This window comes from Pelodiscus sinensis, chromosome 1 (genome assembly GCF_052426305.1).
Source record: "Pelodiscus sinensis isolate ZL-2025 chromosome 1, ASM5242630v1, whole genome shotgun sequence".
NCBI classification, from domain to species: Eukaryota; Metazoa; Chordata; order Testudines; family Trionychidae; genus Pelodiscus; species Pelodiscus sinensis.
The window spans coordinates 156,790,192-156,806,990 of NC_143052.1; the positions used below are offsets into that span (position 1 = coordinate 156,790,192).

Sequence of the window (16,799 nt, forward strand, 5' to 3'; positions counted from 1 at the left end):
GATTTTTCCAGGAACCGAGGTAAGACTGACCGGCCTATAGTTCCCTGGATCATCCTTCTTCCCTTTTTTGAAGATGGGCACTACATTTGCCTTTTTCCAATCATCCGGGATTTCGCCCGATCTCCACGACTTTTCAAAGATAATGGCCAAAGGCTCCTCAATGACATTTGCCAACTCCTTCAGTACCCTTGGGTGCATTAAGTCTGGACCCATGGATTTGTGTACATTTAGTTTTTCTAAATATTTCCTAACCTGTTCTTTACCCACCAAGGGCTGTCCATCTTCTTCCCATCTTGCGTCGCTTAGCACAGAAGTCCAGGAGCCGACCTTGTCCGTGAATACAGAGGCAAAGAAAGCATTGAGTACTTCAGCTTTCCCCACATCCTCTGTCACTAGGTTACCTCCTTCATCCATTAGGGACTGCACACCCTCTCTGATCACCTTCTTCTTGTTGACATGCCTGTAGAAACCTCTCGTTATCCTTTACATCCTTAGCTAGTCGCAACTCCATTTGCGCTTTCGCCTTCCTGATAACCCCCCGGCATTCTCGAACTATACATTTAAACTCCTCCCTAGTCATTTGTCCAAGTTTCCACTTTCTGTAAGCTTCCTTTTTGTGCTTAAGTACACCAAGGATTTCCCCTGTAAGCCAATCCGGTCTCCTACCAGGTTTGCCTCTCTTGCTACGCGTCGGGATGGTTTCTTTCTGTGCCTTCAATAAGGCTTCTTTAAAATACTGCCAGCTGTCCTGGACTCCTTTCCCCTTCATGTTAACATCCCAGGGGATTCTTTCCATCAGATCTGAGGGAGTCAAAATCTGCTTTTTTGAAGTCCAAGGTGTGTATTTTACTACTCTTTCCTTCCTTTGGTCAGGATCCTGAAGTCTACCATCTCATGATCACTGCTTCCCAGGTTGTCACCCACCTCTACGTCCCCTATTAGTTCCTCCCTGTTTGTGAGGAGAAGGTCAAGCTGTGCACGGCCCCTGGTCGGATCCTTCAGCACTTGTACCAAGAAGTTATCCCCAACATTCTCCAAAAACTTCCAGGATTGCCTGTGTACTGCCGTATTGGTTTCCCAACAGATGTCAGGGTGATTAAAGTCCCCCATGAGAACCAGGGCCTGTGATCTGGAAGCTTCGCTCAGTTGTTCGAAGAAAGCCTCATCTACCTCATCCACCTGGTTCGGTGGCCTGTAGCAGACACCAACCACAACATCACTGCTGTTTGCTCCTTTAAACCTGACCCATAGACTTTCAACCAGTTTTTCTCCCTCTTTATACTGGAGTTCAGAGCAATCATAGTGCTCTCTTACATATAGTGCAACTCCTCCTTTTCTCCCCTGCCTATTCTTCCTGAACAATCTATACCCTTCCATGACAGCGCTCCAGTCATGCGAGTCATCCCACCAAGTCTCTGTTATCCCAATTAAATCATATTTCTTGGTCTGGGCCAGGGCCTCCAGTTCTTCCTGCTTGTTGCCCAGGCTTCTCGCATTAGTGTACAAACACTTCAGGTAACCAGCTGATTGCACTATCTTCTCCATTCGAAACTGGGGTCCTCCTTTCTCGCTCCTTGCTCTATGCATTTCTTCCCGGTATCCGACTTTCCCACTCCCCTCAGGGTTTTGGTCACCGTCCCCCGACGAACCTAGTTTAAAGCCCTCCTCACTAGGTTCGCAAGCCTGCCCGCGAAGATGCTCCTTCCTCTCTTCGTTAGGTGGATCCCATCTCTTCCTAACAATCCTTGCGCCCGGAACAGAGTCCCATGGTCGAAGAAACAAAAGCCCTCTCTGCGACACCACCTGCGCAACCATGCATTTACGTCCTCAATTAGACGATCCCTGCCCAGTCCTTTCCCTTCAACAGGGAGGATGGACGAGAACACCACTTGCGCTCCAAAGTCTTGGATCCTTCTTCCCAGCGCTACATAATCCGCAGCAACCCGCTCAAGGTCATTCTTGGCCGTATCATTCGTTCCTACATGGAGAAGCAGGAAGGGGTAGCGATCCAAAGGTTTGATCAGCTTGCTAAGCCTCTCAGTGACATCCCGAATGCGAGCTCCCGGTAAGCAGCACACCTCTCGAGATTCCAAGTCCGGACGGCAGAGGGATGGCTCAGTCCCTCTTAGGAGGGAGTCCCCGACCACCACCACCCGTCGTTTCCTTTTGGGGGTGGTGGCCGTGGAACCCCCATCCTTAGGACTACGCATCCCATGCCTTTCAGTAGATGGTGCTCCCTTCTGGTTTCTACCTTGTGAAGTCCCTTCCAGAGCTTTCACTGCAGAGCCTGTGGAGAGAGCTTGAAAGCGATTGCTTACCTCTATAGCATCGGGGGAATCCCGTGCTGGCCTTTTTCCCCTTCTAGAAGTTACATGCTGCCAGTTCTCTTCTTGGTCGCGTACTGCCCTCACTGGCTCCTCTGCCTGCCGTGCTTGAAGGATCAATTGCTGCCTTCTATCGAGGAAGTCTTCATCCTCTCTAATCAAGCGTAAGGTCGACACTTGGGCCTCCAGTCCTCTAATTTTTTCTTCCAAAATCTTGACCAGCTTGCACTTTGTGCAGATGAAATCCGTTCTTTCTTCCGGGAGGAAGACAAACATGGCACATGCCGTGCAGGTAACAGCAGCAGACGCATCAACCATCGCTGCTGTCCTGGAGAAGGGATTTAAAAAGAAAGACAAGAGAACCTCCCGCCCTTCCCTCTCCCCTTCCAAACTCCCTCTCAAAACTCCCTGTTAGCAATCACTTGGTCGCTTGCCCACTGCCTTATAAAGCCCCTCCCCCTACCAAGGCTCAGCCAATCAGCAGAGGCTTCTAGAATTCAACTTTAATTAGAAGCCAACAGTTTCCACCTGCCAAGCACAGCCCCTACCAATCACAGCACAAACTCTATCAAGGGGAGGGGGGGAAGGGAAAAAAAAAACTCACTCTCAAACACAGGGGAAAATAAATAAATAAACAAACAAACAAAAAAGAACACACACAACCCTCACTCACAAACACAAGCTCAGCACACAGCAAGAAAGCCCCAAGCACAACACCCACTTCTCCCAAGACTCCTGTATCTACTTCTCTTCTACCTGGAGAACTCCCCCTCTAAAGCCTCACTCAAACGGGGGGGGGGGGGGGGGAGGAGGGAAAGGAGGAAAAAAAAACCCCACAAACCACCACACACCAAACAAACACAAGCTCTGCACACACTAAGAAAGCCCCAATAACAAAACACACTTCCCTCAAGAGTCCTGTATCTGCTTCTCCTTCACCTGGAGAACTCCCTCTCAAAACTCCCTGTTAGCACTCACCTGTTCGCAAGCTCCTTGGTCACTGCCTTATAAAGCCCCTCCCCCTACCAAGTCTCAGCCAATCAGCAGAGGCTTCTAGAATTCAACTTTAATTAGAAGCCAACAGTTTCCACCTGCCAAGCACAGCCCCTACCAATCACAGCACAAACTCTATCAAGGGGAGGGGGGAAGGAAAAAAAAACTCACTCTCAAACACAGGGGAAAATAAATAAATAAACAAACACACACAACCCTTACTCACAAACACAAGCTCAGCATACAGCAAGAAAGCCCCAAGCACAACACCCACTTCTCCCAAGACTCCTGTATCTACTTCTCCTCTACCTGGAGAACTCCCCCTCTAAAGCCTCACTCAAACAGGGGGGGGAGGAGGGAAAGGAGAAAAAAAAAAAACCACAAACCACCACACACCAAACAAACACAAGCTCTGCACACACTAAGAAAGCCCCAATAACAAAACACACTTCCCTCAAGAGTCCTGTATCTGCTTCTCCTTCACCTGGAGAACTCCCTCTCAAAACTCCCTGTTAGCAATCACCTGTTCACTGTCATCACCTGTCATTTCAACTGGACATGGATATTAAGGATAGCATAATCTGGTCACATTTAAAGGCCAGATTTAAAACAGAAAAAGTTGGCTGTCCCATATTGCAGTCAGATTTTCAGAAGAGCTTGGCTCCCCTTTGGCCACCTAAACAAATGGCTGTTTTCAAAATAGTTCCTCAGCTTGATTCTTATGGCCTAGGTTTTGAATGTCACAATAGGAGAGTGCCTGGATGCTGAACACTCTTGAGATCCTGGCCTGAACTGTGAATGCTGAGTTCACAGCACCTGTACCTAACAATGTGGCTTTGAGCTCTTTTGAAAATCACCCCCTCCTGCTTGGTTATTAAATGAAAAATAATTGAATGAGACTATATTTAAAAAAAGTTAAACTCACCTGGCCCTAAGAGGACGGTTTGAGCTATTTATTTACAATCATCGCCTGCTATCTGTCCGTGTTCCTTGCTAAATGCCATAGGAATATCCAGTTTCGGTTGCATATTTCATTATAGCTGAAATCGCAACACAGAAGTATACGGGGAAAAAATGCATGAAGCCAGGCAGGGTCCAGAGGGGAGCTTTTTTTATTTCTGCATGCAAGCTGCTTGAGATTTAAGGGAGTCCTACAAGACTACCGGGCTATACGTAGCTGCACACGTCAGTCCCTGCTCCAGCCTACGCTATCGGGACAGAAATAGTTGTGGTGGCAGCTGGAGGACCCTAGAAGGAAGGGACGGAGGGAGGGCCGAGCAGTCTGCAGGCAGGAGGCCTGGAAGGCGGAGGCAATGCGGAGTGCAATGCAGCAGCAGGGGCCGTGCTGTGAAGCAGGGGACCGGTGCAAGGAGCGAGGAGGGGCAGAGCTGTCTCGAGGAAGGGGCCGCAGCACCTCGACAGCAGCAGCGTGCGGATGCAACCAGAAACCAATTGCAGCCCGCGCAGGCGGAGCGGTGTGGGCGGGGCGCCGGGGCTGCTGTGCAATAGGGAAGCGCTGGTGTCGGGCGGCGCGTCGCAGCGTAATGTGGGGGCGGGGATCGGGGGATGCTGCTGACGCGCTTTCTGCAGCTCCTGCTTCCCGGGGTCAGTCCCGTTCTGCTCCGGCCGGCGCCAGCCAGCGGCTTTCCCGCGGCTCGCGAGCAGAGGGGCAGGCGCTGGCTGGGGACAGGGAGCAGGTGAGTGAGTGAGCGGGGTAGGGGCCCAGCGCAGCCTCCCTTCGCGGCGGAGAGACGCTAAGAAGCGGCCCCTCGGTTGCACCTGGCAGGGAGCAGAGCCAGTGGGGTGGGGGGAACTGGCAGGGAGGCGAGAGGCGGCGGGGCAGAGTGCGTGGCTGGGAGTGGGGGGTAGGAGAGGCGGGGAGGCGAGGGTTGTGGTTGAGTGGGGCCGTGGGGGAGCTGGTAGGCTCCCGATGAGCTGCAAGGAGGGTAGCAGGGTGCTGGGGTGAGAGGGTTTTGTGGGGTTGGAGGTGCCGTGTTTTCCGTCTTTTGGGGTTTGTAATCTGCTTCTGGTGCTGCGGGCTTGGCATTTAGCAGGTGCACTGGAGTGCCTGGCAGGTTCATCCCAGTCTCTGCTGCAGGGTGCTTCCCGCTGCTGTGAATGTGGAGACTTACTTGCAGCATGTTGCAGGGTTTTATTTAGGCATGTTAGAGTGTAAGTAATTGACGAATGGAATAGTCCATGCGTTTTGCACTGACCATTTGATTAGTTGATAGGGTGCCTCGGCCTTTGAAGTGTAGCAACAGCCCTAGGGCTACACTTCAAAGACAAAAGCACTGGGTGAAGCCTGGGGTCAACTGGACTCCTCAGCTTATCCTGGCCCTCTGCAGCATTTCAAAGCGGCAGCGCCCCATGGAGCTTGGGATCATCTGGGGACTCGCCCGCTGGCCCTGGGCTCCATGCGATGTTGCCACTTTGAAACGCCACGGAGAACCCAGTATCAGGCTCCACGCAGCATTTCAAAGTGGCAGCACCACACGGAGCCCAAGGTCAGCAGGGGAGTTCTAGCTGATCACAGGCTCCACCCGGCAGTGCCTCTTCAAAGCACTGCGTGCAGCCTGGGGACACCCCAGCTTGCCCTTTCAAAGTGGCAGCGCCATGTGGAGCAAGGGGGGTAAGCGACTAGTCGACTAGCCTGTCGACAATTCGATAAGCATTTGGTTGTAAGATAGTCAACTTGTCCTTCACATCCCTAGTTTTATTCAGTGTGCAAATGCCACCTCAGGGGAGGTATGGAAATCTGTCTGTGTCAGGGGCATGGTGGGGGAGGGGAGTTGCCCCCGGGAACCATGCTAGGGGGGGCGCCAATTTAGTCATCCTCTGCTCCCCTTGTCATCGGTCGGCTCTCCTGTTCCTCCTCTGCCCACCTCTGCCAGTTGGAGCCTCTTCCCCACCCCGAGTCCCACCTTCCTCCATCTCTGCTGGAGGGTTAGTGCATGCAGGGGGCCAGCCCCAGACTGGAGAGGGTGGGGGAAGCTGTGGTGTAAGCTCCCCCCTCCTCCCAGGGTGGGGCTCAGCCGTGCACCAGGTTTGGGGCCCTGGAGAGGCAGAGGGGTGTGCAAATTTTGGTTTTCCCTTTAGGTGCATAACGCCCTCGCTACGCCTCTGGTCCATGTGTCCTTACAGCAATGAATGTATATGCCTGCTCAGGGAATAAGTGGGATAGAACAAGCTATATCTGGAAGCCCTAAGTACGTACATTGCTGGCAGCAGTGGCTCCCTCTTCTAATTCACACCTACTGCACATATGGATCTTGTTCTCATAAAATGAGAAACTGTATCTGCTGAGTCATATTTGTGAAAGCCAATATAGGTCCCTGAATAAAAGCTCATTGCAAGAGGCCGCGACCAAAACTTGGGCCGTCCAGTGATGACAAAATATCCTCTTCCTGGGGTGTAATGCTTTTGTTTCTGTCTTGCTAATGGTGAAAGGTATGGCTTTTTTATGGGTAGAAAGCCATCTCTGGCCCAGTGCTGAATGTTAACTGTATGGGCCTCAAATGGGGACAGCTACACTTCAAATCTAGTAGGAATTTGTTGAGGGGGCACGTCTTTAGGAAACTGTTTTTTAAGGCAGCAGCCCTTTGAAGTTTCTCAGGTAGTTGGGATAAAAGAATATATCCAACGTGTATGGAGAGAGGACAAGCACAACAATCAAAGGTGCATGATAAATACATTGAATCATAAATCTCTTATGAATGTATTGCCTAACTTACCAGTTTACTGTGTGACTGTCTCATCTGTGTGCCTTTCTTGTGTGTATATATACTATTTCAATTGTACATGTATGTGTATTGTATAGGGTTGCCAACTTTCTACTCTTACAAAACTGAACACCTTTGCCCTACCCTTGCCCTATCGCTTCTCCAAGGTCCTGTCTCCATTCACTGTATCCTCTCACTCTGTTGCTTGTTCTTTCCACTCTCGCTCATATTCGGTAGGTGTGTATTCCAACAGGGGGTGCAAGCTCTGGGGTGGGGTAATGGATGAGAGACTTGGGGTGTAGGAGGAGGCTTTGATCTGGGGCTGAGAGTTCTAATGCAGGAGAAGGCTCTGGGCTGGGGCAGGGGAATGTGACATGAGGGCTCTGTCTGGGGTGCCTACTCTTGGACTTGGCAGGGAATAAGAGGTTTAGGGTGTAGCAAGTGCACCAGACTGGGTCAGAGGGTGAGAGGAGAATCAGGACTGGGGATTGGGATGCAGGGGTCTCAAGTTGAATTTCAAGAATAACTCCCAACATTGATCCCAAAGGAGGAAGAATGGTGTGAAACTGAGGATGCCTCAGGCTGTGAGCAGTTTGTCGACAATTTTGATAAATCCTTGCCCTTATAACATTTTAAAAAATTAACAATGTTAAGGAAGCTCTATGTTTCATAAAAGGTAAGTGTCTGTTTTTTAACCTTAAAAACTATTATAAAAATTGATTAATATACATGACACTTGTCTAATTTGTGATGGATTTGGTCACTGAGATCCCTTTGAGACTGTTACTTGATGTGCTGAAGTATTACTGAGCCTGCCTACCTGCCCTTTGAGGTGCTCCACCATGCTGTCCTGCTGACCCAGACTCTCTGGTCTCCTCCAGTGATTGCACCGAGTTGGTGGGGTAGTCACAGCTCACAGCAGAGCAACACATACTGAGATCAGCTCAGCTCTGAGAAGGCTCAGTCAAAGGGATTTGGCACAGCAGCCAGATCCCAGCCCCAATGGGACCAGAACCCCAGATCAATTTGTCTTGCTCTGTATAATCTTAATGTAAAGATTATATAGAGCAAGCTCATAACTTTTCACCGCCTTTATCAATGAAAGAGATGCACAGCTGTTTCCCACCCAGGTATCAGTCATTTACACTGGGTCTACTAATAAACAAGTGATTTCATTAAATATAAAATGTATGATTTAAAGTGATAGCAGATAGATCAAAGCACGTTACTAAGCAAAATAAAACAAACATGCCAGTTTATATTCTAATATACTTGTTACTTGTAATTTCTTACCCTAACAACAGTTCTAATAAGCTTTTTCACAAGTTGGGAGGCCTCCCAACTTGGGCCTGATCCTTCTTCTTTTCAGTCTTAGAAGTGTCCAGCAGTCATCTTGGGTGGTAAATCAAGGTGTTCAAGCATCTGGCAATAACCCCTATTGGTCGGTTCCCAGTCTATTTATAGATTTTGCTCAAGGCAGGAATCATTTGTGTTCAGTTCAAACTTTTCTCACCTTCCATGGAAAATTACAGCATTCAAAATGGGTTCCATCCAGCATCGGGTGATCTTGCCATGTGTCTTGGCAGGACCAACCATAGTCCAGACTTCTAGGAAATACAAAATTATTTACAGATCATTGACCCAAGTACTGTGCCATTAAATTCCTTGAGTACTACTAATGGCTTTCACTTAGCATGTCTAGATGTGTAAACAGGTTTATACTTCATATTTCTAATTTCAAATACAGGAATGATGCGTGCACACAAATAAAATGTACATTTTCAGCAGATTACAGACTTTCCAATGATACTTTACAAGAATTATTTTTCATAAAGCGTATTCTAGTTGCTTTTGTTTGTGGAAAAATTAAATTGCATAATTTATGGTGTGTGTGTGTGTGTGTGTGTGTGTGTTTAAAAAATAATAATAATAAAAAAGTAGCTGTAGATCCTGCACTCTGGCTGACTCAAGTTTGAGGGAATTTTGTTTTTGAAGATATTAAAGCAGTGTTTCCCAATTTAATTTGGCCACGGAACTCTTTTCATCTTAAAAGAATTTCAAGGAATCCCTAGAATTTTCAGGGCAATTTGTCAAGCCCCCCCAACCCCCCCAAAAAAGCAAGCTCCGCCGAAATTGGGAGGGGAAGATGCAAAATAGACATAAGAATAAAAAAAGGGTGGGAGTGTGCTGCGTTCTCACGGAACTCTTATTTTCGCTTTGTGGGACCCCAGCGTTCCGTGGAGCACCAATTGAGAAACACTGGATTAAAGATTAGAGTAGGGATGTTAGATAGCATGTAATTGAACAGTCGCATAACCGCATCAAATTAGGTGGTCCCTGTGGGTGAGGCCAACGGTCTTGGGGAGCCCCTAGTAACTCTCTGTATCAGAGGCAGCAGTGCAAGGTGACAGGTGGGAGCCAGTCTTCAAGGGGAGCAGGTTTAGAAATTAGCTCTCCACGCAGACCAGTTCCCGCCTGCTGCCCCGTGCTGCTGCCTCTCATGCAGAGGCAGTAGTGCAGGGTGGCGGCAGCCCCTGTCTGTGGAGGGTACAAGCTCCCTGCAGATGGGGATGCTCCGTCCATGTGACGATCAGACCCCCCATAGACAAAGATGCTGCTTCAGAGCAGCCTCTGTCCATGGCGACCCTCTCCCGCACTGCCACCTCTGATAGAGGCAGCAACACAGGGTGGAGAGGCAGTACTGTGGAGCCAGTGCTGGGGAGAGCAGGCTTTAAAGCTGGCTTCCCCCAGCACCAGCTTCTGCCTGCTCCTCCAGCCTCGCTACCTCTGTAGGAGGCAGTGGGGTTGGCCGCTGGTGGATTCGTGGATCTGGCATGCATGAAGAGCCGGCTTGTTTGCCAATTCCCCGCATGTATCGGCTCCAGTCTACCCCCTCGCTGTCTGCTGCTGCCTCTCTATCAGAGGCAGCAGCGCGGGGATAGGGGTGGCAGGCTGATCCAGTGCTCATGGGGAGCCAACCTAAAGCCAGTTCCTCATGGGCACTGGCTGCCTCTATCACAGGCAGCGAGGGAGAGAGACAGCCGTGGTGGTGGTGGTGGGGGGCCGGCGGAAGGGAATGCATTTAGTCAACAAGTTTAACTCAAGCCTGGGCTTATTGGTTAATTGTGTAGTCATCTACAGGTTGACATATCAAGATTCGAGCAGCAGTCTGTCTTGGTCATACTGGTCCAGTTATGCAGAAGTGATTTTTTTTTTTTTTTTTTAGTGCCCAACTTGAAATACCTTTAAAGGGGCTTCATTTTTCAGAATGTGCTAAACATGTGCCCTGTGCAAATCAGATCCCGGAAAGGTGTCTCAAATTGGGCATCTAGAAATGGAGATAACCCCAGTCACTACTGAAAATCTTAGTACCTTTGGGATGGATTCTAATACTCAATGTGGAGTCATCCTTTCTATTGTTAGTTATAGGCAACCATCTTCCATGAGTAAGTGTAGGTGGCCAAACTTAATTTCGTGGTAAGTTGATGAATCTAAACACTGAAGGCAGTAGCTTAGTAACATAACTTTGTGTACTATCTAGATAAAATAATAACATTTTTATGGCACGATATAGTCATTTTTCCCTTTCTCCTTGGTTCAAAGTTCAGGCATTCCTAACTCAATGTTAAGCCCAACACTCTCTGATACGTGTAGGGATGTATTAAAATCCTTTGCAAATGCATTCACAGGAGAAGACTACTGAAGCAGAAGTCAACTGAAATCTCTTGTGTAATACTGAAATAAAATGACAGTGGTGCCTGTGGGATATGGAAATCATGACAGCATCTAACATGGTTGATAAAGAGATGAGTGGACAATGTGGCCCAGTTTCTGCAGATTACAGGTTTTCTGTATGATCCTGGCAGTGTTGGCAATTTTGGTGTTGGTCCACAACTTTCATCAGTTAGAGGTGAGTCAAGCAGTTTTCTTTAACAGAAGAAGAGGTTGAATGACAGACTTCCTGTTACAGTTTATGCCTGCAACTATGACTTAACAGTAATTGATTCACAATTTCTTTTTGTGTCTACCTTGCCCGTCTGGTCTGTGTTTGGACTAAATAAGAGGCAACCACATTAACCTGCAACACTATAAATAACTGGTTTGTTTAACATTGTTTCATTTAGTTTGCAATACTGAATTACTTACATGTATCACAACAATCTGCTGTGTTGCTTTCCTCTTTAACCCTTTACCACTAAGCACTTTCTTGTCATATCAGCTCCTTTGACCTTCTGGATAATTGGTCTGCACTAAAAGGCAATGTCCACTTCCTGTTGCACAGCACATTTGGCATTCATTATATTTAGGTGTTGTATGTATAATACTTTCCCTAGTTAATGCTTTCTTATCAGTCTTGTCCATCTCTCTTGGGTGTGGTTTTTTTTTTTTTTTTTTTTTTTTTTTTTTTGTTAAGTGTAGCTGATGCCCTAAAAAGGTCTGCAGGTAGCTTATACTAAAATCATAGTACCAGCGCAAATCTTCATTTTGCTTTGCTCTTGCTTAAGGTGTATCTCTTACAGTATGTCTAGACTACATCCCCCTGTCGCCAAAGGGATGTAAATTAGACATACCGACATTGCAAATGAAGTGGGGATTTAAATATCCCATGCATCATTTGAATAAAAATGACTGCCATGTTTTGCCAAGTCAGCAGTTTGTCAGCAAAAAGCATCTGTCAAGACAGGGATTGGGCGACAAAGAAAGCCTTTGTCAGCCGTTCCTGTAAACCTCATTTTACTAGGCACAAGGGACAGCTTGGTGACAGCTGACACTGATCTAGTGCTAAGAAAGGACACTTGTCTTTGAACTTTTACCACTAGCTGTTTTGCTTTAGTTAAGTGATTGAGCTGTCGATCAAGTGTTTTTTGATAGACTGCTTACTGCTGCATGTTTGATGTTTTTTTTTTTTTTTTTTTTTTTAAGGTAGAGCTCCATGGTTGAGGTCCATGGTTGAATGCTGCATTATAGTAACAGATAGAATAAAAGGGAAGGCTATTCTTAATGTTCTCTTGTGGAACATTAGATTGTTTTATCAAAGTGGTGACATGTTTATGGAATGCGAACAAATATATCCATAGCACATTGTACTTGGACCAACAGAGCCACTTCAGAAGCACCTAGGAATGTCAGTTGGTGCCCCAGTATGTGTGAAGAGTTTCCAATGTTTTGTGTGTCAAGGAGAACATCTTTTATAAAGCCTTCCTGTTGTATATACATTTCTTCAATGACTATCTGTGTTTCTCCATCACTTGATCTATTGGAACAAAGTTTGTATTTGTATTAGGAATGTGAATGGGTTACTGGTTAACCAGTAAGCATAACCCTTAACGATGTTTATCAGGCAACAGTTAACCATTATCCAGGAGCAGGTTCCCCTCCCCTTGGCTGTCGCTTCTGGCCTTGTGCAAGGCTGCTGTCTCCCAGCCTGTGCAGGGCTAGAAGCAGCTAGGCCGTTGCCCATGGCATGGAGGCCACTCCAGCCCGGTCACCCCCATTTAATGTTTAACCAGTTAGCTGATTAAATAGGAATCTACATCCCTAATCTGTAGGAATAAGGTTTTGACACAGGGATTCTGCAGTATGTTCAATATTGACACAGGAATTCTGTAGTATGTTCTCTATTAAGTCAAGTGCACCCAGGCACTATGTATATTAATAAAAAACCTTCCTAAACTTGTTGGGAAAGATTTTGTGGAGAGTGGAGTATCTGGGGTGGAGGTGGGCCAGACTTTTCAGCAGGGGGTGAGAAAAGGCTGATACCTTCCAGTAAACCTGATTCTCTGATATGTCAAGTGAGGTATAGCTGCAAACATAACAAGAGAACTAAATTAACGTTCCGTTTTCATAGCTGGTGCAAATACCAACGACTGTCCCTGCTCAGATAATTTATGTTTTGGGGATATCTAATGCTGCTACTTTGTGGTGTAGTGAGGAGAGGAAAATAAAGTATTGAGTAATCAGTGTGGTCAGTTTAGGTTACTTGTTTTTGAAGAGCTCTTGCAGCAGAGGAAGACAATTTTTCTCTGAGGAGACTGATACTCTTAAGCCAGACTGGAGTTTTTATGAAAATAGTATCTAACAAACCTGAAATCTAAAAAGTAGTGATTTAAAACCCATGAGGTTAGGATTTTTCATAATAGAGGTGTGTGGTGGTCCTTGGTGAACAAGGATAATAAGCTTTTCTTCTATGTGCTTCAGCTTTAAAGCATAGTGGAGCAATTGCCACAGACTATTAAGTTTTGCAGACTCATATTGCTGTTAGTCAAATACCTTACTTAGTATTGCTGGCATACAGGAGGCTTAGTTGGCTGTACAAAAGGTGCTTGTGTGTTGCACCTCCTCTTTGTTACTACAGAAATGCCACTTGAGTAGTCACACAGCCACCTTAACAGACAAGCAAGAGTGTAGGTAGGGCTGAGAGCCCGATGTGTAGATCAGGTTCCAGTGTTTCTGGTAGGAATTTCTCTAAGGGGATGCTAAAATAACACTGTAGTAAGTGGCTATACCTAAGCTTAAGGAGTTCTGTCATTTCATTGATTAAGAATACTGAAAGGAACATAAACACTGTCAAATCAAGTGTAAAAATGTAATAAGAAAAGCAAAAAAAGATTTTGAGGAACAGCTAGCCAAAAACTCTCAAAGAAATAACAAAATGTTTAAGTACATTAGAAGCAGGAAGCCTGCTAAAAAAAACCTGTGGGTCCCCTAGACTATCTAGATATACAAGGAGCAATCAAGGACGATAAAGCCATTGCGGATAAACTAAATTATTTCTTTGCTTCAGTCTTCACGGCTGAGGACGTTAGGGAGATTCCCAAATCTGCACTGTCCTTTGTGGGTGATGAATCTGAGGAACTGTCCTGGATTGAGTCATTAGAGGAAGTTTTGGAACAAATAGAAAAACTTAATGTTAACAAATCTCCAGGACTGGACGGCATTCATCCAAGGGTTCTAAAAGAACTCAAATGGGAAATTGCTGAACTGTTATCTGTGGTTTGTAACCTATCCTTTAAATCGGCTTCCGTACCTAATGACTGAAAGGTAGCCAATGTGACACCAATATTTAAAAAGGGCTCTCGAGGCGATCCTGGCAATTACAGACCGGTAAGTCGAACTTCAGTACTGGGCAAATTAGTCGAAACAATAGTAAAGAATAAAATTGTGAGGCATGTAGAAGAACATGATTTGTTGGACAAAAGGCAACATGGTTTCTGTAAAGGGAAATCATGTCTTACTAATCTATTAGAGTTCTTTGAAGGGGTTAACAAACATGCAGACAAGGGGGTTCCAGTAGATATAGTATACTTAGATTTTCAGAAGGCCTTTGACAAGGTCCCTCACCAAAGGCTCTTGTGTAAATTACATGGCCATGGGATAAGAGGGAAGGTCCTTTCTTGGATTGAGAACTGGCTAAAAGACAAAGGGTAGGAATAAATGGTAAATTTTCAGAATGGTAACTAGTGGTGTCCCCCAAGAGTCAGTCCTGGGACCAATCCTTTTCAGCTTATTCATAAATGATCTGGAGAAAGGGGTAAGCAGTGAGGTGGTAAAGTTTGTGGATGATACCAAACTGTTTAGGATAGTCAAGACAGAAGCAAACTGTGAGGGACTCCAACAAGATCTCACCAAACTGAGCGATTGGGCAACAAAATGGCAAATGAAATTTAATGTGGATAAGTGTAAAGTAATGCACATCGGGGAAAAATAACCCCAACTATAGGTACAGTATGATGGGGGCTAATTTGGCTATGATAAATCAGGAAAGATCTTGGCATTATTGTGGATAGTTCTCTGAAAACTTACACAGTGTGCAGCGGTGGTCAAAAAGGCGAATAGGATGCTAGGAATTATTAAGAAGGGGATAGAAAATAAGACAGAACATCTTACTGCCCCTGTATTAAACTATGGTACGCCCACATCTTGAATACTGTGTACAGATGTGGTCTCCTCACCTCAAAAAAGATATTTTGGCCTTGGAAAGGGTTCAGGAAAGGGCAACTAAAATGATTAGGGGTTTGGAACGGGTCCCATATGAGGAGAGGTTAAAACGACTGGAACTTTTCAGTTTAGAAAAGAGGAGACTTGGGGGGGAGGGGGATATGATAGAGGTATATAAAATCATGAGTGGTGTGGAGAGGGCCGATAAAGAAAAGTTATTTATTAGTTCCCATAATAGAACAACTAGAGGACACCAAAATGAAATTAATGGGTAGCAGGTTTAAAACTAATAAGAAAGTTCTTCTTCACACAGCATGTAGTCAACCTGTGGAACTCCTTGCCAGAGGAGGCTGTGAAGGCTAGGACTATAATAGAGTTTAAAGAGAAGCTAGATAATTTCATGGAGGTTAGGTCCATAAAAGGCTATTAGCCAGGGGATAGAAATGGTGTCCTTGGCCTCTGTCTGTCAGAGGCTGGAGAGGGATGGCAGGAGACAAATCGCTTGATCATTGTCTTCGGTCCTCCCTCTCTGGGGCACCTGGTGCTGGCTACTGTTGGCAGACAGGCTACTGGGCTAGATGGACCTTTGTTCTGACCCAGTACGGCTGTTCTTATGTCTGATGTAAAGGCCTGTTTAAAAATGTTGGGAATAATTCTTGGACACGCTGGGTGCAGGTGAAAACAAGCAGAGGATATATTGGTCCACACAGCGCTGGTGGAGTGTGGACTAGGGGGTTAGCCCGGAGTGCACTAACTTAACCAAAACATATATTAGATTATATAGGTAGCAGATGGGCGGAGGAGAAGTGATTTGATAGGTCTAGCAGCAGAAGTGAGATATGCACATAAGCCAATAGTCTATGACAGTTACACAGCATCTCCGCCCATTGCCAATTTAACATGTTATCACTAAGGGTGTGTCTAGACTACATGCCTCCTTCGACGGAGGCATGTAGATTAGCCAGATCGGAAGAGGGAAATGAAGCCGCGATTAAAATAATCGCGGCTTCATTTAAATTTAAATGGCTGCCCCGATCTGCCGATCAGCTGTTTGTCGGCAGATCGGGGGAGTCTGGACGCGATGCCCCGACAAAGAAGCCTTTCTTCATCGACACAGGTAAGCCTCGTGAAACCAGGCTTACCTGTGTCGATGAAGAAAGGCTTCTTTGTCGGGGCATCGCGTCCAGACTCCCCCGATCTGCCGACAAACAGCTGATCGGCAGATCGGGGCAGCCATTTAAATTTAAATGAAGCCGCGATTATTTTAATCGCGGCTTCATTTCCCTCTTCCGATCTGGCTAATCTACATGCCTCCGTCGAAGGAGGCATGTAGTCTAGACACACCCTAATACAGGTAGTTATTCCTAACAAGCTAAATAAGCCAACATAAACAGGATGGCAGCTCCCACAATGAATATATTGCTGTAAGTTTGTTAGCTGAAATTGTGATGTCTAAAGTGGAATGACTCCATCTCGCGCTGGCACAGTCCTTGGGACTTGAGCTCATTAATCTGAAAGCACAAGAGACAGCGAGAACCCGTGCAGCCTGGCTGATACCAGCCACGCCTTATCAGAGTAAGAAAGGCCCCTTGCAATGTAGTTTACCAGAGTCACGGTAACTGTTGAACTGTATACTTCCCAGGCTTGGCCTGCTACTTTCAGACTTGAATTTGTTAGTTCTCCGCAAGATACCAAGATACTCAATTTACCCTACAAAAAAGTTAACTGGTTAGACATTAAGTTTAACCGGTTCACTGAGATCTCCCAGACAAGGGGTTGGGCTAGAGAGGTGATGCAGAACAGCCAATCTATAGCAATACCC

General features: G+C 46.3%; 1 protein-coding gene across 2 annotated transcripts in view; it reads left to right on the plus strand.

Annotated features, from left to right (window-relative positions):
• Window positions 1-4,565: 4,565 nt before the first annotated feature.
• The window catches only part of NXPE3 (neurexophilin and PC-esterase domain family member 3), a 32,451-nt gene continuing 20,217 nt past the window's right edge, over window positions 4,566-16,799 (plus strand). The window contains exons 1-3 of one of the 2 annotated variants that reach the window (XM_075907893.2): window positions 4,757-5,014; window positions 7,587-7,715; window positions 10,729-10,949. In XM_075907893.2, coding sequence (XP_075764008.1) covers window positions 10,857-10,949 — 93 coding nt within the window. In that variant the 5' untranslated portion in view covers window positions 4,757-5,014; window positions 7,587-7,715; window positions 10,729-10,856. Of the gene's footprint in view, window positions 5,015-7,586; window positions 7,716-10,728; window positions 10,950-16,799 lie in introns of both variants that reach the window. The other variant, XM_075907884.2, reaches the window with a different exon arrangement.